Source organism: Colius striatus, chromosome 27 (assembly GCF_028858725.1).
Source record: "Colius striatus isolate bColStr4 chromosome 27, bColStr4.1.hap1, whole genome shotgun sequence".
NCBI lineage: Eukaryota > Metazoa > Chordata > Aves > Coliiformes > Coliidae > Colius > Colius striatus.
In genome coordinates, this window is record NC_084785.1 from 2,942,053 (window position 1) to 2,966,954 (window position 24,902).

The 24,902-nt window shown below is 44.3% G+C and overlaps 1 protein-coding gene across 5 annotated transcripts in view; it reads right to left on the bottom strand.

Annotated features, from left to right (window-relative positions):
- Nucleotides 1–24,902, bottom strand: part of UNC5D (unc-5 netrin receptor D) — a 106,492-nt gene that overhangs the window by 25,049 nt on the left and 56,541 nt on the right. For 3 of the 5 annotated variants that reach the window (XR_009820495.1, XM_062015802.1, XM_062015800.1), the window contains exons 4-8: nt 23,712–23,815; nt 7,039–7,219; nt 6,487–6,654; nt 5,111–5,275; nt 1,412–1,444 (exon numbers count right to left, since the gene is read on the bottom strand). Coding sequence is in view for 4 of the 5 variants with exons in the window: in XM_062015802.1 (XP_061871786.1) it covers nt 1,412–1,444; nt 5,111–5,275; nt 6,487–6,654; nt 7,039–7,219; nt 23,712–23,815 (651 nt within the window). In the remaining variant the exon portion in view is untranslated. The remainder of the gene's footprint in view (nt 1–1,411; nt 1,445–5,110; nt 5,276–6,486; nt 6,655–7,038; nt 7,220–23,711; nt 23,816–24,902) is intronic. The other 2 variants (XM_062015803.1, XM_062015801.1) reach the window with 1 other exon arrangement.

A 24,902-nucleotide genomic window follows, 5' to 3' on the forward strand; every position in this document is an offset into this window, starting at 1 on the left:
GCCTGAGTTAAGTTATGACACAGACCAATTGTACGTGACTGATGAGGAGATGAGTCCAGTGAGACAAAGACAAGATAATTAACAATGCTTTACCAGTCAAGGCAACCACAGCACGTTTTTGAGCTGCCTAAATCTGGGGTTGTGCACCCTTAGAAATATTCTCACACAAGCATTCCACACACTCAGAACCATTCACCAGGAGATGCTGCTCCCATGCTCCCTACAAAGTTACACCACATGAAACACTGGGAGCTTTTCACTCCCCACAGTTTGGTCCCATCTGAGACACAACTGGGCTCCTCTGTAGTCATTATCTTCACGTTCAGAGGTTGTCTGTGGGTTACATGGACAGGAACTTGAGCAGTGCCTGTTTCAGCAGAGCCAGGACCACGCTGGGCTCGGACCACCAAGCAGCTTTATTTCAAGCCACCAGGAAATCCCGCCATGGAACAGTTTTGACTTTGCAGTCCACAGCATCTGAGCTCTGAGGAAACACACATCAGGATCTCCAAATGTTTTCCTAATGATTCAGAGCCAGAGTTCCATGACATTTCTCTGTCCTGGAGGAACACTCAGACTTAAAAGCTACATGTTTTATAAAAGAAGCTGTCTTCAAAGCAGTCAATTCTGTGTTCTGTGTCTCAGCACAGGTGGATTCTTGGTTTAAGCCCTTCAAAGAAATTCAGCCAAATAATGTGTTATAAATCTGTTTGCCAAAAGTCTTTTTTTTGTTGTTGAAAATTAAGCAGCCCTAAGTGCTTAAAACTTCCCAGACAGCTTATTGAAGAAAAAAGCACCGTCTTTGCTTCAGAAGAGACAGACCTGGTGGAACTGTGGCTTTGAGGAAATTGTGTCCTTTTTTTTCTTCTTTTAAACAAAATCTTTCCTTACTCAATTCACTGAAAATGTGCTGCTCTAAACTAAAATTCCACTGAAATCAATCTGAGATTAAGAAAGAGGGCAGGACAGAAGCCTCCCCAAGCAGTACAGAAATACTACCCACACACTCATCATGGGGCAGAGCAAACTTCCCCCGTAGCAGTCGATAAATGAAGGCTGCAGTGAGCTGAACAAGATCACAGTCAGTAGCACAACCAGAGCAGAACCAGGAAAGCCAGGCTCCCTTATTAATGTCTTTATCTTTTTTTCTAATGACAAGTCCTCAAGACAGCAGTGCCTTATCTTAAGCATGCCTGTAGGAAGGGCTCCCAGTCACATACAAACTGCTAAAGAGTGGTCACTTTTCTATTCTCAGTCTAAAACCTGTGATCCCAAAGTTGCTGAGAAGATGCTTTGAGTGGATGTGAAAGCCTTTCCTATAACCTTCAGTTTTATTTAGCTCCTAAACAAACAGAACAGAATGGCAGAGATGAGAAAAATCATATTTACAAGAGAAAAAAAAATAACTTACTTTGGGATTTTATTTCATGAAGAGGTTTTTTATCTGAGAGAGAGAGAGAGAGAAAGTTGCACTTAATAAATTTACATGGAGCATATCTATTTCCTATATTGCTTCTGTCTAGCTCTATAAATGAAACATTTTCTCCTTGTTTGCTGACAATATGAATATTTTATGTTGTCCATATTTTTCCCTTCATCTCTTTTTTCTTTTTTTGTAAATCTTTCTCAGGATGTCTCTTTGCAGTAATTTCTCACTTGGTTAATTCAAGTATTTGTTAGCGTTATTGGATGCTTCTATTTAGAATATTAAATCTCTCAGCAGTGGGGAAGCTCGGTACTTTGCAGTGGATCACTTGGCAAAGAAGCCAGATAAGAATGAATAACTTCTTTCAATGTTTGATATATGGAAAAGTTACCATGGACATATATAAAAATGTACAGTGTGTTCACATTTACATATCAATGTATCCAGCAATAGTGACATCCCTGTGTGTGTACAGAGGACAGACAGGCTCAGTGCACTGCACACACATGTAAATACAGACTAACCAGGTTTTCTACAGTAGCTCAACTCTGAAAAATGAGGTTTCTCTGTCTCGTAATAAGCACTTGAGTTATGCTTTTTAACCCAATACTCGAGGGGAGACTCGAGCTTGTGCTGCACTCACACTACCTGAGCACAGGCACCACAGGCAGATGCAATGAGGCAGCCCCTGTGCAGCAAATCGTGCTGGGGAGGTGCCAGGACTGTCTCAAGCTTCACTCTGCAAGTGTCATCTCGTGATTTATGATGCACTAGTAAAAACACGTTTGTAGTTCGTGTGTTTACAGACTACTTGTTTGTATCTCTTTTGGGCACTGGGAAAAGAAATCAATAGCTTTTGAAGTTACAAAAAAGAACTTTAAAGCAAATAGATAAAAGTAAACCAAAAAACCTCTACAAAACCCTCTCTTTTATTAAGCAAAGAAAAAGCTTTCACCTCTGCAAGACAGAGAGAAATCCACCATGGCAAAGTATACTACCAAGAATACTGATAGGGAACAAACAAGGGAAGAACAAATATGCAAGAAACTGGTAAGTTATTAGGACTGTGTTGTGTGAAAGGGACCTTTGCATGCAGACTGAGGCAATCTCTATTTGTCCCCCAGCGTGGCAGGCCTGGCCATCTGTTATATATACCAAACCCCCAAAGAGTTCAGTTCTATCTTTCTCCTGCATATAGGTTCATATCTGTTAAATTGCTACAAGTTCTGGAAGAAATTCCCTGATAGAAAAGTACTTTCAGTTGCTCCTCAGTGTAGGACACACCAAGAAAATCAAACAGCAAAGTGAGAAAAAGGATGTTGCTGTGAACAAAAGGGAGTTTTTTGTGTTCTCCCAACCTCTCCTGCTGGGGACTGAATAAAGGGCCTGAGAGCAGGGTCTGGTTTATCCCTGTGTCATTTACTGACTCCAAACCTGAAAGTTCATGGTAAGGATTGGTGTTTTGTCTGGCAGTTCAGAAATCAGGTCTATGCTTTCCTGGCATCTTACCTTCTCACTCTTACTTTCAATTAGTTTCTTAACCAAAAAAATGCTTCATTTCTATTTCTGTCTCACGAAAGGAACAAAGTTAACAAATGGTGCCTGATAAATAACCTCCAGGATTAGTTTTTGGTAGCACAGGACAGCATTTCCCTCACAATTCCCCATGGGATGAAAAGCAGAGCAGGGCACATCGAGGCAGATGAGCAGAGGAAAGAGATTAAAAAAAATAGGGTAATTGCATCAATTCCTATTAGCTGAGAAAGCAATTACAGTCCCAAAAATAATGTGACACCCAGTATATGCACACAGCAGGACCCATAAAGGAGTAGTATCACACTCCAGGATGAAAGAAACAAGAGACACTCATCCTTGGGTCTGAGCGCTGGTGGAAACGCAGCATTCAGAGCCAGCACATCCCAGCACAGCCGAGGAAGGAGACGGGTGGGTTTAAGACACAACACACACATCGGCCAGGGCTGATGTCGGCTCTGCTCAGCACCAAACGCTCACAGCTCTCGCATCACCAGGCTTTAGCTTCCCCTTCTAGGACTTGGCTTACTCAGCTCCAGGGAAGCACTGTTACACACCAACAACATGCTCAACTCCAAATGACACTGGATAGGCTTTGTTTTCCCACAGACTACCTGGAGATCCGTTTCAGATCCCAGCATTAGGTGAGAGATAGTTGGTGTGTGCAGCAGAGACAACTCCTCCATTAGATCTGTGTCTGAATTAATTTTGGAGCATTGTTAGTTCCCAGTTTCCCTGGCTCCCATCTCATCTGATAAAAGGAACACAAAGACTTTCCCCAACGAGGCTTCTGCATGGAGCAATCAGCAGATTTAACCCCCCTCCCCGATATTCAGCTTAAACTGAGGATTTAATTTGTTAATTTTCAGCAGTATGGCTTTGATGGCAACGTGTGCATCCCATGTAGGCTGAGATTTTAAATGGCTTTTCATTTCAGTCATAAAATTCGAGGTTTATTACTTATGCCACTTATCCTCTGTAAAATGATTTTGATAGTTCATTTTCAACATCGAGGTTCCGTGTGACAGCCTTTGTGATTCACAGCTTACACAGAGTTGATTAAATCTGTACAAAACATACTCATATTTTAAAAATGCTTTTGTATCTTTTTACTGATGATGAGTAAGAGAAAGCAGTCACTAACAAAGCACGTTCTCAGCATAGGCAGAGCACGGAATGGATGCACCTACACGTACAGAGCTCACCCCTGAGAATTTTACAAGGCAGCTTTTATACTTCTTACCATGAAAACCAGCCTTGTTCTAGGGAACACAGATGTACCAACCCCAAAACCACCCAGTCCTGAAGCTGGCACTGGCAGTGAGTGTGTGGGCAGAACTCCAGCACCCAGTCCCCTTTCCTCCATGTGCAGTAACTCCTTCCGCTTGACCAGTATGTGAAGCCTTTGCTCATACAAAAAGCTTCAGAGGGCTTTATCCTAGAATAGTCCCTGGAAATGCACTCCTGGAATTAGCAGTAAATATCAGAGGTAGCCCTTCAAAGACAGCTAAGCAAGCACAGCACCAACCTTTCACACTTGTGTGACATCTGAGGACTGGCACTGTCACTGAAGTGGTAATTCACCAGTGTGCAGAGCATGACCTGCCTGTAGATGGTGCCTGGGATGACAAACCTGGTATAGAAGAAGGTGACCCTGCCCATGCAAGGACAAACTGAAAGGCAAATCCTTTCACTAGGAACTCACCATGAAGTAGAATTGCCTTTATCTAACTTCTCTGTTAAAGGCAACAAATGGAGTAACATTTGACCTTAAACAGCTCTTGCACCTAGAGCATTCATGGTGGCGTGCTGCCAGTTTACTTGCAAATGGAACTCAGGAGTACATTCTGTGAAAGATCTTGCAGCAGGTGGGTGTAACTACACACTGCAAAACTCCGTTTAGACTTCTAGAATCATCTGATAATTAATAGGTAAAGTGTCTGCTACACAAATCCAGTGACTTGCGAACCACTGTGGGTTGCAAACTTCACACACACAACCCTCTGAAAACAAGCAGTTATTTCACAGCAACATTTCACCCAGAAGAGTTCTACTGACACGAGTGTGCAGCAGACCCACTGCAGTACCCAGATTACAGCTCACATCTCAGGCTGTACCTCCTAAATCCAACTCAGTGCAACTGTTGCTCACCTTGAATGCAGAGCCCTTCCGTGCAATTCTCTGACTCCTGATTCAAGCCCTCACAGTACTTCCCCCCGTTCCTCGGAGGCGGTGCGATGCACTCCCGAACCCTCAGGTGCTCGCACTCCGGGCTGCACACCGACCACTCGCTCCACACCTCCCAGCTTCCATCCACTGAAGAGGGAGGAAGAAAAAACAAGCATCACCACTGGATAGCAAACTGGTGAGGTTAAGAGGTCCTACCAAGAAGACTTGTTTCATCTCCTCTGGCCACAGCAAGTAAAACAACATGCAGTTCTCAGGATAAGCAAATACAGTTTTATCAGGTGCAAAGTTAAAATCCAGCATTAGGATCTGCCACCTCAAGTGTGCAAAATGGAAGCCTTTAGAACAGTAGCAGTGTATCATATTCTACAAATGCAGGCAATTAAAACTGTAGGAGGAAACGTTTCCCTTGCCACCCAGCAATTAGCTTCTCTTTCAATACAAATTCTACCTTAACCCAGGCTGATGGAGAGAGGCTACACACTTTCCTGCCAGAGAAATGATGCTGACATTCACAAAAAGAGCACAGCTGGCCTTGTGGACTTCTGGCTAATACCCCGAGCAAGACAGTGGATCAATATGTTGTTTTGCTGACTGATTTATAGCTGTCTCTGACACCGTCCCAAATGAGAAGGGTTTCCACAGTTCCCTTCCTTTTTCGTGTATAAATCAGATTGAACATTGGTCAGATGAACACAGACATATATGAATAAGTTCTTTAAATCCCTGTTCAGGACATGATCTATCTAGGAACTCATAAAGCTAGAAGAGGGATTTGCCAGAACCCAGACAAGTTGTGCTGTGACCACAGGCAAACATAGTCCCTTAAAACATCCATGCACACAATCCTATGAACTTCCCTTAGCTGTACACTTGAACCACCAATTCCAAAGACAGACAAGGGAGGTTTCAGGTGAACAAATGAGGAAATGTTAACACCATGCTCCATGTATAGTGTAAGCTCAATTTCAAAAGGTTAATGTACTTGAAAGGAAACTTCTGCAAGCTAAATAATACCTTAAAGTGAAGCTCCTCGCTTAGGTTTCCGTGTTTTTAGCGTTACTAACACCAGCAGCCCTTTCCTCACCCACTGCCTGACTTTCATAGTGAACCACCTGCTGTCACTGACCATTTCATCAGCTTCAGTGTAAGTTGGAGCAGGTTGGGCCACAGGTGCTTGTGACTACACAAGGCTCTCAGTGTATTCTCTCTGAGGATACAAGTACCTCCAGTTTCCCTTTAGACCTCAGGGGGCTTTCCAAGGCAATTGTCTGCCTGGAACGAGCTCTCCCATAAATGTGACATCCAGAGTTACTGAGAGCAGACTGTGCATGTCTCACCAGGGCAGAGAGAAGTGCAGGTGATTTTCTGCACGGACATTCCCTCGCAGAAGGCACCTCCGTTGAGAGGAGCAGGGTTGGTGCAGGTCCGCGATCGCTTCTGCCAGCCCCGGCCGCAGCGCGCGTTGCAGTTCGACCACTCGGTCCACGACGACCAGCCTCCGTTAACTGCACAACACAAAGCCACAGGCGTGTGCCGAGGCATCAGCTAACAGCTCTGATCAGCTCATTTCCTTCAAAGCCATGGGTTTACATTCCATGGGGTAATTCCAAGCTGAAGTAGGAGCAGTGCTGCCTGTCACACACAGCTAGGAAAGGGCCACGGGGTCACAGAAGGGAAACGTTTGGTTTAGAAGAGTAATGTGCAGTGACTGCTGGAGTCTGGGAGGGAGCGAAAAGCACCTCAACCCTCATAAAATGCACTTTGCTTAAACCACAAACAAGACTCCTTTACTTCATAAAGGGTGATTTAGGAATGTTCAAGACACCAAGGCTCCAGCAGTCAAAGCACACACGTCTCAGCTGTTCCATAACTGCCACGTGCTCACTGACCGTACACCACGACTGTGGCAGACATGCTTCTTCTCTTGGCTACGATGTTGGCGGCCATGCAGGTGTAGTTCCCAGAGTCAGACAGACGTGCCTGTCGAATGATGAGGTTGTGGTCTGCTCTGGTGTCAATGTTCTCATCCAGGTTGGAATCTATGGGCTCCTCATTCTTCAGCCATTCCACCTGGAGAGGGATGGAGCAGAGAAGAATGTGAAATAAGGACGCAGCTGAGGCACAGCAAGGTGCTGCCCCAGGAGTGAGAAATTAAAAGTCGAAGCAGAATCAACAGATTCTATTAAAAGACGGGATAAATGCAAGTTACTTTAATAGCTTTTCCAGGCCTGAAGGAGGTATGGCTGTACCCTGAGGCCAAGTACCCTTCTCACGTCTGTTCAGATGAATAACCTCGTTCAGGAACTTGCGGAAGGGCTTGCAACTTTGCAGTAATGAGCTTATGGATCTGCTAGCTACAGGCATTCATTAGCACACTGCTCTGTGCAGATGGTCTGCAATTTGTAGATTTTTCCAGTTTATAAACAAATCTGCAAAAGCTGACCATCAAAGCCAATTAGATTCCACGCCAGACAGCAGGTTCCCCTTCAGCAGCATCAGTCATTTGGGTTGGCTGGGGACAGCCGGCGTGTGCCTGACACATCGCGGCTCCTCACGGCCCGGCGCCACAGCCATCAGCTGGGGATTCACCTTGGTGAGAACCTGTGTCCATGGCACTGCTCTCCTGCAAGGAGGTTTTAGCTCTGTCTACTCTTTTCGTCACACTGCAGTGAACCAAGAATGATAACAAAGACAGAAGGTCACCAAAGCTCACATACAGACAGACCTGTCTATGGCTGCAAAGCTCTGCCATAACAACACTGCTTTGGTTTGGTTTTCTCCTCAAATCCTCTCTCGGCACCATGAGGCTTTGTTTGCTCACCTCCCTAGGGAAAGCCAGAGGAGACTTTTCACCCAAAGCATTGCTCCCTGGATTTGCTTTCCTTTGTGTTGTTAGGAGTCGTGGTCCTGTTTTGTCATGAACTTAACATACCCAGTAGCTGAGGCACCCTGATTCCCATCACCAGGAACATCCCAGAAGTCTCATGGCTGGCATTCACACTCACTGCTGTTCCTTCCCTGAGCAAAGGGACACTGATGCTTTTACCTGCAGCAGCTGCAGGCAGGCTCAGCTCTGGAGCAGGAGCCCAACAGCCTCACTGCATCCAGCAATGCTGAACTCTTCCCTCAGCAATGTCTCTTTGATGCATTTTCCTTTGGTCTGAGTAAAATGAGGAGCAATCAGGTAATCCATTTACTATTCAGTTTCCCTGCAGTTAACTTTAATACTAATGATCAGAGGGGTTTTCAGCAAAGAAACGAGGAGTGCTCTCTGAATTATGGAACAGCAGCACTTGCATAAATCAAGTGACAGGAATCCAATGGTCGCAGACAGAATGAAATTCACTTTATGGGCAGTGTAATGACAAACAGCAACCTCCAAAGAAATGACAAACGTGCACTATTGCAGAGTTCAGTATTCCACAAGTATATCTGCACGTTTTGACTCCCCTCGGGTCGGGGCTGTTCCAGGGCAGTGACGGGGGCACACGAGAGCCCCGGGGTCCTTGTTCCTGTTACACTGACATGGTACCAGAGGGGAGTGCACATCGACCCGTGAGTTACCAAGTCCAGCACTGCATGGCTTGCTGAATGAAAAACACTGACACTAAAGCTCGGCATTTATAAGAATGATGATCACAGTGAAGGGAGAACATTAAACTGATGGAACACAAACATGAAAGTGTGGAGAGAGGTGTGATCAAAGGATGATTTGTGAGGGCACGTGTTGCCTTTCCTTCTTATCTGGGGGCTGGGTGACACTAAGAATCCTCATCTCTAATTCCAGCCTCTCCCTCCCTTGAAGAAGAAAAAGACTTGCCCAGACTCATGCACTTCTTTTGCCTCAGCAGACGAGTGCCTTCAGAGATGGAGAACTAAAGGATGAATTTATAGGATGAACTGATATATTCATAAGAATCACGATGAAAAAAGGTTGTTGCTCCTTGCAGTGATGCAGTCTGTGGAAAATGCAGCACACACACACAAATACACACACACAAACCAACCACATAAAGCCAACAGAAAACCTGCAGTGTCTCCATCCTGAAATGAGGCAGCGTTCTGAGTGCAATGCCTGAAAAGTAGACTCAAAATGCGTTTGTTTTTACCTTCCCTCGCTTTCTCATCAGTGGGGGTCGTGCAGTCGCTTGTAACTGAAGTAAATACATTTATTTTTAAGAATTAGTCTGTCTGAAGATCTTAAATGTTTCTATCTTGAACTAGACTTACAGACTGCTACAATATGCTATAGGTTTATATAAAGTTATCTGATTTTTCCCCCCTAAATTAAATCTGCTTCGAATTAAAATACTCCCATCAGTTTCTAACAAAGGCTAATCACATAATGATCTACAAAAGAAATGCAGGGGCAGATATGGATTAACTCAGCTCTGACATCCTGGGTGGCAGCAGATGAATTAGCATAATCATACATTTGTTCCAATTACAGAAAGCAATTATCAAGTACAAGCCACAAGCATTATCAAAGTAAAACCAGTGGAATGCCCCACATCCTGGGCAGACTGTGACAGGAGTTAGCAAACTCTTTTCCTTTAAAAAGAGAGCTTCTCCCAGCTGGTCTGTCTGTGCAGTGCCCACACCACTCCAGCAGCCTGTCAGCTGCGGCAGGGGACGGGTGCTAAATAAACGATGCATGTGTGTCAGCCCTGGCTCTACACGGATCCGTACGGGTGCTGCAGACGTGCGTCTGCCAGCAGCAAATCCAGACACTGGGGACAAATCTCCATGAGAACATCGATGGAGGCAGGAACCAAGCTCTGGCACAGGTTGCAATGGTTTCTCAAAACCTCAGCCCACCATGTGGGTTCCCAACTAGGAGCAGAATGTTCAGCCCTCACACCTCAGCTGCTCTTGGTACCTTTGACAGGCACCAGGTTAGGTCACCTACAGGCCTGAAATGATTCGATGAAGTTCTGATCAATCACTCAGTCTGATTGAAACACCCTGAGAGCTGGAGAAAGCTGCAAACTCATCCTTAACCTTCCAGCAAGCCAACACCACTGTTCATTGTGTTCTTTGAGAAGAAGCCAGTATTTGTGTCTTTCGCATGAAACTGCTGTGTCAGTCCCAGGTTCTCTTCAGCTTTTAGATGTAGGGACAGCACACCAGCGTTTACAGCGTATGGTAGAGAATGCAGCGAATAAACAGGTACATTGCTGTGCATGAGACTGGAGAGAACACAACACTGACACCTTATGCTTCCCTTGTCGTGAGGAGGAGACTGTTTGTGACCCAGACGAAGCCAGAAGTAGCCCACCAAGAAGTATGACCGAGCAGCAAGTGACAATGATGGCAAATGTTCTTCAGATGCTGCGCCACACCTGACTAGACATTAATTTAAAACCAATGACCTGAGATGAAGTGCTTTGCAACTCCACATTTTGTCAGTGGCTCATATATTTCTCCAGCACTTCTTTGTTCTGATTTGTTTATCCTCCAACTTCTCCTCCTCCATACATTTGCCTCCTGTAGCTGAAGGTGCCCAATGTCTTGTCATTGCTAACACGAGCTCTAATTCTGTGAGGGTTGGAACCCTGTGTCTCAATAAATATTGTCCCCAAAACATGTTGAGTGTGAAGCTGTTAAAAATGCCTATATAAGTTCAAGACTTCTGTGATATAGAGGACCAAAAAGTGTGTTGTGGGGCAGAATGGAGACCCAGCATGTCTTGACCATAGACCATTTAAAGAAAATGTGGCAGGAAAGACTCTGGAATAAGGTGCCTTTTTGTCTGTAACACCTGTTTGACATATCCTTCATCTGGGTTTTAATTAAACAATCCTCCCCCACAACTTTCAATAGAGAGAATTAGTTTGCTTGTGAAACGTTGACCTGACAGAACTAAGGTATTCAAAGTGACAAAAAGTCATTAGAGTAGGTCTCTGAGAGACACCTCTTTGGATCTTAATTCTTCTTACCCTGCCACAGTGACAGCTGCAGGACAGTGAACATTATCTTTAAGTGGATTCCAATACCATTTTTGCTGTTGCCCTTAAAGGTACTTAATTAATTCAATATAAATCATACAGAGGGCAACTCAAGCTCCTGGCTTGACAAAATTAACACCGTTACATATACAAAAGAACTGGGCAATACCATAATTTCCCCCTAGAACCTGACATTGCATTAAAAAAGAAGGGAGAAGAAGGCTGAGAACTTCTACAACTCAGAACATCCAATTTTGAACAAAAAGCTGGTTTTGAACTGGAGAGGAAATTGTGTTTGGAGCACATTGCTCTTCTGCAAAAACACTGAATAGAAAACACTTGCAGTAGGCTCTCCTCCCCAGCATGGCCAACAGCAGGAGCATCAGGCTTCTGACTGGCTCTAGAGCAAGCTCAGGGAGGTTGTGGCACTGGCTAAGATGAACTGTTATGGATATTCTCCCCATACTATCCCTTGCCTGAGCTGATGGGATTTTTCTGCCTTATCATTGATTTAGGTCTCATGTGCCCCAATCTTTAAAAGCCTTATTAAGGATGGCTTCTTCAGTGACCTGTAATGTTTGGTGGAAGGATGCAAGATACATTCCTTTCAGCTCCAGAATGAAACTCCTGTCTCTAAAAACTCCAACATGTCTAAGCTGGAGAAATCTTCATTCCTGTTCTGGTTAGAATGGCTGGATACCAGCAGGGCAGGGGCTCCAGTTACAGTGATGCATTAAGATGGCAGCATGTCTTTCTTACAACCTTATTTTGCTTTCTACCCTAAGACTCAAACAAATAAGCAGGAGAAGCCTCCATCAGCATGAATCATTGTGGGAGATTAATACAAAACAAAGGCCAGTTTGCTGGCTACGAAGCACTCGTATCTACCTTTATGATCACACAGTTATTTTATCAACACAATCAAAAAACATTAATCTTCCTCTCTAGGAGCCCATTGCCAGCAACACACCAGAAGCAGGTCAGCTGTACCTGCTGCAGGTTTTTGTAATTAATCCACAGAGGGAATGGTGTTAGGGAATCATTTAATCACAGCCCTGTCACACTGTGCTGGTAAGCATATTTTTCCTTCATTAGATTGAATATATAATCTCATTACATAAATCTGACACACCGAGTAACTCATAAATCAGCCTGGGCTTTTGCTGGCTGTACTGTGGAAAGCAGCACAGGAATCTTCTCTTTGAAGAGAGGCACTCAGTTGTTGCAAGAGGGATCATCTGAAAGGCAAGTGCTGCATGCTGCTAAAGCACATTTTCTTTCTTATTATTTCACTTTATGTGCCATGCAGCTACTGCATTTGCCACTTAAACCTCCAACAGCAAGGGATGCCAGGAGAGATGATCTGTGCTCGTGGCACTCTGTACCAGAGCTCATACGCTGAGCTGTGTCCAGTTGGCAACGAAGGGAGCAGTTCTGTTTGTGTGCTTTAAAATCACAACCCAAAATGCATACTGCTGAAAAATCCAGAGAAGGGAATAAAGGCTGATGTGGGAGAGGGTGAGCAAAGTGAGATTAAAATACAGCTGTGAACAAGCACAATGGGAAGGGTGACAGCCTGCTTGGAGACCTCTGTAATGCTGAAGGTGGGCACCAGTTGACTCAGGCATGCTATTTTAAAACACCGGTACAAAGACACATTGCTAAATATGGTACATTGTCTGACTGTTACAGATACAATCAGATGCCCAAACAGGTTTATCTTCATTGCCATGGAATACTGGCTTTTACCTCCATGTGAAGGTTATGAATGAATCAGCATTGATAACCCCACTGGTTATTACATGGGCTTTTGCAAATGACCTAGTTGAAACTTAAATCCTCATCCCTTGACTATAAAGCACTGTATCTTTGCTAATATTGTGACTTAGGATGGTTAGAAGCAAACAGCTAAAGCTCCAGGGATGGTGTTTGTGCTGCCACACAGTGAGGTTTTATTTGTTTTTCAATGCACAGACATTTAGAAAGTAATTTTAAGTGCAGTTGAGACTGAAAACCAGATAAGATTATTGGAACTTATGTTTACAGTGTTCTCCTAACATGGCACCCTGATATAGGCAGTATCACTCTTACACCAAATTCTTAGAGATAAGGAAACAAGCTTACAGTAATTGCAAACAGAGAGTACAAATCCAGATACCTCTCCTCTTGCATTTCTAACTGCTCCTGATGAAACAGCACTGCATGGCATTACGAAAACCCAGCAGCATCCCTACCCATGCTGCAGATTACTGATCTCAAGAAAACCTACACGAAAGGTCCAAGCCTCTGGAAGCTGCGTGCCAGGAGTGGTGCTCAGTGGCAGAGCTGTGAGGGAACAGCACCCTGCCTTCAGCTGTCACCTCTAGTGCTCGTTCTCTCTATCATTTTATTTCAGTTCTATCAAGAAAAGATTGCCAAACATGCTGAAAAACGGACCCTCCAGGATCTGGGCCAGACAAACCAGGCACTGACACACCACGAGTGAATGCCCACAAGAGCCGCTGCTTCTGCTGACCGCAACAGTCCACGACTGATAAAGCCTCCAACAACCTTGTTTGGTCAAAACCTGCACCCAGTAAAGTCTCCAAATCCTTGTAGGGCTCTTTCACACAATTACCTTTATTATTTGTCATTATAAACATAATGACAGAGTCTTACAATTTGCCCTTTCATGTTCCAGCATTCCAAGTTAAGAACATTTCTGAAAGTACCACCAGAAAAACATCTGCCGCTGCAAAACAGCACATCAGAAAAGAGCAGCCCCAAAGCACGTGGCTTTATAAAAAGGAATTATCTATTCAGGGGAACTACAAAGTTATCACACTTTTTTTCCCCCTCTCCTTTTAGCAATCTAATTCAGAAGTGTTTTGCTCCAGCATTTCAATTTCATGACCTCAGTACCTCCCGGGTGATTTATGTAGAACAAGCCAAATCTCAGAAGGCAGAGCAGCACTTTTTCTACTGGAGGAAAACACAGTACTCGGTTCATTTGCTTGTATGAAATCCAGCACACAGACTTGTTTTGGAGACAACATCCAACGATATTTTTTCAAATAAAGGGTATATATGCAGGAACTAAGATACTGCCAATAGCTGCAAAAGGTACAAAATCAGCGAAAGAAGCACCTGGAGATACTATTAAGCAGACAAGAAGAGAGCTGGAGAAATGCCAGTGTTTCAAATAATTGCTATATATAAGAAATGAAGTGACAGATTCATCATAGAACATGGTCACCTGGGACTGAATTCTCTTTTCACTCAGTGATAAACACTTACTAGGAGAGGGGTTTCCACAACATCAGTACATTGGGTATTTCTTCTGGTCCGGTCAAATAGGCAGATGGGAAAACTGAATTTAGGTGACTGCTGTGTCACAGATGAGAACAGAGTCCAAATAAATAGGCCAGTTGTGGGCAGACCTTGGACGATCCTGAGGACAGTCTCAGTCCCTGAGATTGATCACATACAACACAAAGTGTTTTGTGTATGAGGCTGTGCAGACTGGCAGGTCCTTTAGGATGAGCTTAAACAATGGGCAGCATCAGTGAACACATGAAAATATGCTCAGAGCATCTCTGCAAGAAGCCACACAGAGATTGGTCTTGACTCCAGTACTGGAAAGGCGTTATTTTATCTGTCCATGGCATTTTGTTAACACTACTGTTTGAAACAATACAAGACAGTCCAAGTATTAAAACATATTATTATATGCAGTGGCTCTCCATGTGACTCATCAGCACACCTGCATGACCTTGTTTGCTCACTCGAGCATGTTTTAAGAGAGAGATTTGTTTTCTCATCAGCTGTCTGCAGTAGAAACAAGGACAAGTAGTAGGAAAAAAAGCATTCCATTAACCACACCAGCTCTCCAGAACATTTCAGCGTTGCCAGTGCCCAAATAATAGCATCCACAATATTGCCAGTTCAATGTCAAACAGCTGAGCAATATTTTTCTTTTAAATGGGATTGTAATGAAGCAAAAAGAAAAAGAATTAACTCACCTTTAACCTAACGAGCAACCGGGTATCCCAACTTATGTAACTGCTGTGTTGCCCTGATCGCTGAGATCTCTGCAATGCATTTAAAAGACTAACAGTTCCATGCCAAACCATGTCCTTTTCATTCCCCACTTACACAGAATCAATGGCAGCTAAGGCTTTTTATTTTAGCATCCTGAGCAATAGCATTAAAGTGGTTTTACAAGCACTGATAATCACACGCCTTTTCTGCCTTTGAAACCTGGTCTTTGTTTGAACCTCTGCAGAGCATTACTCCAGGCTCTGTGCTGTCTGTATTACAGCTCCTGTTGTACTGCCTAATCCATGATCTAGGCTGAGGTAAAAAGAGTGCAGGGCATTGAAGATGAAGTACTTTAGGGAGAGATGCAGACATTTGTCTCAAAGGCGACAGGTGATGAAGGGCAGGAAGGAACATCAGATTTGACCAAAGATGAAACAGCATCTGAAACAAACGCCACTGTGATTCGGGTTTGTGTTGTCTGTGCCTCTACAAAGCAGTCACAGGCTTGAATGAAAAGGTATGATCCATAATCACTGCACATTGTTAGGTGTGAAACTGACAAATGAACATTCTCAGGTTGCTTTTAAAAGCAGGTAAAAACCTGCCCGACCAGGGCACGTTGGTGTCTGTGTGTGCAACAGAGAAATGGTGCCATTTTAACATGCACAGCAAATAAACTGGAGAAGAATTTACCAGAATAATGAGCAATTATCAGGTGGTTCTGTTTCATTCGACAGGGTGTGTTGAGAACTGATAAACAGAGATTAAGGGAAGGTAATTTGGTGGTTCTGAAAACTGTAAGGACTCTTCAATAGAAATTTAAGTGGGTTCAAAACTGCTTTGTCCACACATGCAGCCATCCACTCATTAGCTGAGAAAGGCTGCTTAATCTGTGCTGGATAGCGTCCAGTAAAGAAAAATCTGAATTCATGTTGATTCTTGAAGGAATAGCAGACTTCATGCCAAAACTGATGCTGTGAACAATTCTACATGAAGAACACTCATAAGTTTGGTATTTGTGGAATCCTTGGCATCTCCAGGAGATTCACAGAATCACAGAATGGTGGGGGTTGGAAGGGAACACTCATAAGCTTGGTATTTGTGGAATCCTTGGCATCTCCAGGAGATTCACAGAATGATGGGGGTTGGAAGGGACCTTTAGAGATCATCCAGTCCAACCCCTCTAGATCAGGTTCCACAGGAACGTGTCCAGATTATGTGGGATATATTTATAAACTGTCACTAAAATGTGTCTTTCTAGAATAGAGGCTTTTTTCCCTCTCTGAAATGTCAGCATTTTAAAGGTACCATTCATAAACAGCAACACCAGAGAGTATACAGACCAATCCACCTGAATTTTAAGATCTTGTATTTGTCAGCTGGCTGTCACCCAAATGACCTGAAGGTTGTGCATGTCCTGCTGTGAGTGTAGCATCTCAGAAGACCTTATTAATCATTTTAATCCCTTCTCAGCTCAGAAGTCTGTCCTGCTAACCATCATAATATGGCACAGCCTGTTTCAAGGTGAATGTGTCTGTTTAGAGACACCAGCAATCGCCAGTAAACTTGGATTTGTAATGTGACCAATTTCTTTTGCAGAAGCAAGCCTCCTCATTTACAGTCTGCAGCAGCACCTCACCCCTGGGCTGAAGATCTGAAGCGCAGGACAAGATTCCCAAGAACAGGACAAGAGACCTGAGAGCGCTCACAGACACGTGCCACCAGTCAGCAACACACAGTCGCTATCAGAAGCGTTGGAACCCACTTTTCATCGTTAACAGTAAGAGTTAAGAATTTGCATCATTCCCTCACAAAGCCAAAGGAACTTCCTTCCCCGTTCCCAGTGCAATGCCACCTCTCTGTGTCACGTCTCAGCTCACTCTCCATTTCTTGCAGCTTCCCATACCTTTATCATTTCTAAAATGTGAACGTTGGCTGCAACAGCTGCTGAAAAGTAAAACCAGTCTGTGGGAAGAGCTTACACGTAGATATCTACATCTATTATCTACATCTACATGTAGATAAGCAGAGGCACACTGCACACAGCCGAGCTCAGTCTGGAAAGTGAAATGCCTTTGGTGAAAAATGAAATGCGTTTATTGTAACTAATATACCTTAAAACTAAAGCAAATATTGATATTCCAGACACAAGGCCCAAGATCTATAACTACCCGTATAAAATGCCTGCTGTTTGCATTTAGTAATCATACTCTGTTTTCTATAACTAGAAACAAGATTCATTGAAGACTATAACTCATCAGCCTTTTTTTGCCACAGAGTTTTACTACAATACCATTATCCTGCCATATTCCATTTTACTATATGTGCACAAGTCCCATAAATACACGAGCCTATGTAAAACAGGCAGCAACGGCTCTCGCTGCTCTCGGAGTACTCGCTGCTTTGGAATTTTATGTGGGTTTCACATTTTGTTGATGTGTTTGCAATGGAGTGTGTACTGCCCAGAAGAGAAACGATTTTACATTTCCATTAGAAGCTACAGCAGTAAATAAAGCATCGGAACTCGTGCAGATATTCACTGGAACATCTACAGGAGTCTATTAAAATGTCAAAATCTGTGTTAAACGTTTGATGAAGTGGCACTGGATACAGCACATTTAAAACTTAAATACACGCATATATTAAGTGATAGAGATATTTTAGAGTATTCCAAAATCCTCTGCAGAGAGCTCAACACAAGTTCACATCCATCAGTTGTAGTTTAGCACAACAGCTTCTCTTGTATTTCAAAAAACCCACCAAAGAACCCACAATCAGATGCAGAAAGAGCTAATGCTCCAACATGAGCAACTCACAGATTAGGCTCAAAGAGTATTTATTTACAGTAAAAGGGATTCAGAATGAATTCTAAGGTCAGCTTTGGCTCCAAGTCACACCTCATGCGTGGCAATGGGCTTCACCCTCTGCTGCCCAGCAGTGGTTGCTGTGGCTGCAGACCCCACAGCACATACTGCAGCATTGTGCTAGCAAAGATGAGCTAAAGGTTTTCTGGCTTTTGTTTAACTTATCTGAAAGCCTGAGGTTTACAAACACTTCTCTCTAATATCCTGGGTTATATGCACTTCAATGCAACGGGACTGACAGTGCTACGAAACAGCACAGACCCACAGTACCTACCCAGGACGATGGCTGCACTGACCAGAGGCCACCCGTGCACACTGCACTGGCACGGTTAGAAGGCTCCATTTCACAGCACTATCCCTTTCATGCCCTTCCTCCAATTCAAGACACAAAGTTCACATCAAATCAGGTCTCAAGGTGGTGACAGACACTCCTTCTGATGGTTAATGTCAGTGCAGAATATGAAAGCTCACTATTGAATTAGAGACACTCAAGAACCTGATTATCAAACCCAGTGAATTAAACAGCAACACCCTGTGACAGCCAGAGAAATTTAAAGCCCTTTTGTCACTGGCTGAAGATTCAGTAGCAATGACTCCAACATACTCCAGCAGCTGTCTAGAAAGAATACTTGTTACAAAAGCAAGCACATTTGTTCCTGTACCAAAAATAATTAATATGTGACTCTGAAGCACTAATAAGGTAGAACACAGAACAGAGATTACCCTAAACTTAATTAAAAGCATATTGACCAAGTATTGTCCAGGTTTCAGTTCAAGCCTGGTTTGACACCAGTCACAGAGTGCAGCACCACGGCTATCAGGAACCAGACAGTGAGAAGGAATTAGCGTCAGTGAACTAAAGAGGATGTTGTAATTCATTGTGTTTGCTGACTCTGTCGCAAACTGCCAGGATCTATTAGCTGCATTGATTCCAGATGCTACACCTAAGCTGGTTCTGAGCTGCATAAAATGAAAGAATCAAGTTGTTCGCATCCTTCATTGCTTCACTTTGAAAGTAAATGACTGTGTCACAGAGGCAGTGACTGCAGTGCTCAGTGTGTTCCTTAAATTAATAGAAAGAAAAACATCCTTTGCCAAGAGTACAGGAAAACACTGCAGGATGATCAGGGTTTACCATCCTGCCAGCTTTCTGGGTAGGAAAGCTTTTTGCCTCAGAAAAGAAGAGTTTTGAGAAAGTGAAGAGAGCACAGACTAGAGAAAAACTCCTTAAAACAGGAGGGAAAGGTCAGCCAAGAAGACAGGGAGAGAACAGGTCTGGAGATTCACTTGAGAGGATGTACAGAAGAAACAAAAGGTCTTATTATCTATTGTACTCTATAAAATGCAACACTGCCTAAAACCCATCAGAATTACACGAACAGAAAGCCAAATCTATACCACTTTTTGACTGAGGCTCTGACTTCAGTGCATTACTACCTGTGTGATCCCATGATGGGCCACACAATGGCTATAGGTTAAGAACACGCTTTAAAACCCAGTGTGAGACAAAGGAGAGCACCATGAGTAACTGCTGTATCTTCCTGGGAAGTCACAAATACCACCTCTGACAGACATGGAATGGAAGAGTGTCAGCAATGCCAGAATCAGGTCAGAGAGCCAGGCACAGGTACGCCCGGGCAGCCCAACAAACACGACCAGCACAGGGGGATCCATCAGGGAGTTCAGCTGATCCCTGTGCGACAGCACAACTGCCTCACTGCACACCCTCCCAGCCAAATGAGGCCTCTAGTGCACACAATTAATAAACACATCTATGGGGAGAATCTGTTGTGGCATTGAGAGCCAGAACTGTCTCTTCCCTAGGCCAACTCTGCATCGAAAGTGAAAGAAATGGCTCTGCTCCCATCCAGCCTGTGCCAGCAAAGACTCTGTTATATTTAAATCAACATTTGCCACAGCAGGGGATTATCAGATGCTCTACTCAAATGCTGGATCTTCTTTGTTATTTTGCTGTTTAACTCATAAAAACCTGAATTTATTTGGGCTGGGTGGTGATGCCTGCAAGCACAGCTGCTCACCAGCTCTGTTCTGCTTGCCATGCAAATGCACGAGAAGAGGATTTAAAACCTTTTTCCTGTCTGCCTAGTGTCAGCATGTGGCTTTTCTTACCACTATGGCCATGCACCCAGGATGTCCCAAACCCTCAGCAATGCCCCAAAGCAGACACATGCAGAATTTTCTCATGTTTCCTTCTTCACAGAGGCAAACTCTGGAGGTAGGAAACCTGCCAACAAAGGCTGCAGAGAGAGAAATACAGGGTGGGCTACAGAGTGACAGTCTGTGCATGAACTGACAGCAGCCCGTGGCAGGAGTGGAACCATGTGCTCCAAGAGAGGCCACGTGGCATCCCTGCATGAGAGGTAAGTGCCTGTCCTGTCCACACAGGATTCAGGATGGCTTTGGAGTCTGCTAAGGCTCTCTAAACTGTTGGAAAGGGCAGAACAATGGGTAACTCCAATTACTCAGTCTTCTTGACTGCTGTTGCCACATCAGGGTTTTTTTAGTAGTAAAATCAGGCACTTTCAATAGTAATTCATGCCCAAGGAATGGACTTTGGCTCCATGAAGACTGTAATGAAATTCTTGGAATGAGAATGCAGATTTAGAGAGATGCCCCTTTATAAGCCTTTTAGTTAAGACCTGGCTGACACAGCGACTGGAATGTGCTGCTAAATGAATCAAGACAGCGCATTTCAAAGCAGCATTAAAATCAGTGCTTGCCTCAGCAGGATCTCTGCTCCTGATTCCTGCCTCTCTAGCACTAGAGCTGAATTAGAATACTGCCTTCTTTATTTGTAATCCTCCTTGATTGTTTGCTTTTGCTAATGTGTTACTCAGCTTAAAGACTATTTACTAAAACTGAACCAAGCATGCAGAGCATTGACAATGTCACAGGAGCTTCCATTATTTGTAAATCATTTTCTACAAGCCAAGTTTAATCCATATAGAGTTTAGATGCATTTAAACTATGGATCCAAACTTTCAGTCCATACTCTCCTAACTCTTTTTATTACATATTGTATGTGGAAATTAATGCATACAAGCAGACTTAATCAGAGTATTTTCCTTGCTACTGGTGATGAGATATGGAAGCCTTACTCATTCTGGAACAGATGGTAGAAACAGACATTTCTCCCAACCAAGCTTGATCTAGAGGAATTCTCTGCAAAGAGCCTCTGTGTGGGGTTTGTCTCAGTTGCTGTATGATCTGTGTCATCCCTCCTGTCTCATAAGTAATAAATAATAACTGGAAAAAAGGGTTAGAACTGAGAGGCACCATTGGCAAAGCTGCCAGCTGTGGAGACAGCTCAGAGGTTTTCAGATGTGGACCTAAACACTGTCCCCAGCCCGGGAAGGACTTCCCATTATGCACATAATGGCATAAACATGCCCAGGAAATGTGGATGGAATGAGTAACAAGCAGCTCTGCCTACATCTGCTCACTGAGTTTTAAACAACAAAACATGAGCAGTGGCTAAAGCCAGCTCAGAGAAAATAGTTGAGGAGCAACTAGAAATGCAGAAGAGAACAGTGGGAAAGAAAAGCTGTCCCTCCTGGTGATTCTGAGGAAACATGGTGTCCTCCATCACTAAAAAGCATCCCTGCTCTCCACTTCTTCGAGCACTAATGACAGGATTTTTCAGGTTAAGCTCTGGTGTCAATCGAGAACATTTACTTTTAATGCTTCTCTCCTTAGATTTCAGCACCTCTAAGCTGCAGAAAAACAATTACAGAGATGAAGATTTATATTCCTGATAATGGGGCAAGCTCACATAAATAATTGAGCTGAATTTAAATTTCATTCCAGTTGTCAAGTGCCTGCCTCTCACTGAGCTGCACTGCATGAGGAGGGGTTTGACTCCATCAGTCATTCATAGCCATGGCTGGAAATAAATCACTGGGATTAACGTGTGGCAATGACAAGCACAGGAAATGCCTGTAATTCCTCCCTGAGAAAATGATGTTCCTGAACTTCTGCACTTGATGGAATAATCAAAACCTTCCCAAGGGATTCAGGCAGATATTGGCATGGTAACATGAAAGGGGTTGGAAGTCCCCTGTCTGTTTTGTTTTCAGTTTGCACTTCCAGGTCCAGGCAGAGTGTGGATTAAACAAACAATTCTCAACAATCCCACAATTAGCATCTATTTTGCATCTAATAAAACAGAAGACAAGCTTCTTTGTCCATAGTTATTTCAAGCCTTATGTTTTCATCCAGGGCTTCATCCAAACTCTAATGACATCAATTCTTGCATCAGATTTGTTGCCAGCACTGGGTTTTGAAACCTTCTACACTTCTTGATACCCACATCACAATCACTGAGCAAGACTCACTGGTAATCTCAGTTGTTTCTCAGCCACATGTTTAACAGGGCAACAAGTCTTTGACTTAAACCTGTTAAAAGAGTTTACAGCCTCAAGCTTACTGCCACGCACCTGAGCCATTTCTTATTTGAATCTAGTACCCAGTTTCTAAAGACACCGGATTATTTCTAGTAGACCATTTACCTTGATGAGCATGGAATTAGCCCTGCATCCTGAGCCTTTTATGTGAAATTTTATTGTCCAAAGCAAATATGACCTGTTAAGATTTACAGGCTTTATTAGCAGCAATAACAGTTTTATAACCGACAGCAGTGAATCAGGGTTTATTGAGAAGTCTACAAGTTTTATCTGTAGAAAGCAATTAAAATGCCAGTTTTTCACTGGATATAATTCCTAACTTCCCTAAAAGACAGAAATCCTGTTTAATTGTTGAGTTGAGAGCAATGTAGCTCAAATCATTCTGAAATACCCAGTCAAATTTGAACAGTGTTGACTGAGAATTGCTGTTTTATCCTAAATGGCTGAATTCCAACAGACACCCTTTTTTTGTCATTTATCTATACAGCATTTGGAAAACAGTCAAATGTGTGCAGTGGGTCCAGCAAACCCTCCCTGCTGGGAACAACTCGACCTCTCGTTGTTTCTGTTGTCTCAAAGCAAACGTTTTACTCACCTTTAGACACTGTCTTATATTAGAATGTGAATCAAACCCAAAAGGACACACGTGGCAGCATCCACTGTGGGCTGTGGAAAGACCCTTCAGCTCCCAGGGATGGTGCTCACCTCAGCTCCCAGGGAAGGTGCTCACCTCAGCTCCCAGGGAAGGTGCTCACCTCAGCTCCCAGGGATGGTGCTCACCTCAGCTCCCAGGGAAGGTGCTCACCTCAGCTCCCAGGGAAGGTGCTCACCTCAGCTCCCAGGGAAGGTGCTCACCTCAGCTCCCAGGGATGGTGCTCACCTCAACTCCCAGGGATGGTGCTCACCTCGGCTCCCAGGGATGGTGCTCACCTCGGCTCCCAGGGATGGTGCTCACCTCAGCTCCCAGGGATGGTGCTCACCTCGTCTCCCAGGGAAGGTGCTCACCTCAGCTCCCAGGGATGGTGCTCACCTCAGCTCCCAGGGATGGTGCTCACCTCGGCTCCCAGGGATGGTGCTCACCTCGGCTCCCAGGGAAGGTGCTCACCTCAGCTCCCAGGGATGGTGCTCACCTCAGCTCCCAGGGAAGGTGCTCACCCTCGGCTCCCAGGGAAGGTGCTCACCTCAGCTCCCAGAGGAGGTGCTCACCTCAGCTCCCAGGGAAGGTGCTCACCTCGGCTCCCAGGGATGGTGCTCACCTCAGCTCCCAGGGGAGGTGCTCACCTCAGCTCCCAGGGGAGGTGCTCACCTCGGCTGCAGGGACTCCCTCGGGCGGGCGGCAGTGCAGCACGATCATCCCCTCGATCGGAACCTCCTTCCCCTGCGGGTCTTGCTCGAAGTTCTTCCGTAGATCTGCAGAGTTTAATGCCATCATTCGTTACAGCTCCAAAAGCCATTTCTCCACAAACAAGACTATGTGTGCTGCAGAAGTGAGCAACAGAACCACTGGCTGATGACAAGGCTGCCCAGCTAATAATTCAGGATAAGGAGCGGGGCATCTTGTGTGCAGGTCACATCAACCACAGCGCTTCATGGGCAAGTGCCTGGGTACAGCAGAACAGGCCCAAAGGCACCTGCGTCCCAGGACATGTTAACACAGTCATCGCTGCCACATGATGCATCCCAGCCAAGGTGCTGTGGGAAGGCTCTGCCTGCTGGCACACTAGTCCTCCACAGGGTATTCCCAGAAACCCAGGCCCCACATCACACAGCTGTTCTGTTCAGCACAGAGAGGCTGAGACGGGTCTGAGCTGAGCCCTGGAAGCGCAGGGCCAGGGGTTCATAGACATCCATGGGTACCTGTTCATTTCTTCTGCTGGGAGGACTGACGAGTCCCATCAGCTCTGCACTAGCAGCTGCTGCTCTCTTCAGAAAAGCCACGGCTTCAAGTCAAAGCAGCAGAGCAAACGGGCAGCACAGGACCAGAGGCGTGAGACAGAGCAGCCCGACACACTCGTCTGCAGCCAGCCAGGGCAGCTGGGATGGGGCTGCAGCAGAACTGGGCTCACAGTCATGGGTTTAAAACTCCCAATGCACAGCTCCACCTGCTTCTGCTCATTCTGATTTTTACTCATATTGCTGCATTATGGGGTTGGGAAATCACAGTGCAGAGGAAAGTCAATAAAAATTCAATTCAGAATCATACTCCTTTGCAGCTTGGCAGTGCAGGGAATTATTGTCTCATTCAGTGTTATGACAGTTAATGCAGTAAAATAAGAAATTGAATTTACACATATTTACACATCTGAACTAAATCAGCCAACAACAAAATCTGTCATTTATACAGTCACGAAGTTGGTACATTATCCTATTAGTTATCCCAAATGTTTAAGTTATCTTGTTTAAAAAGCCTAATTTTAGAAAGATTTATCAAGAATTGCTGGGCATCACCTGACAAAGTTATCATTCAGTTTCTTGCTTGAACCTCCCCAACCTGTTC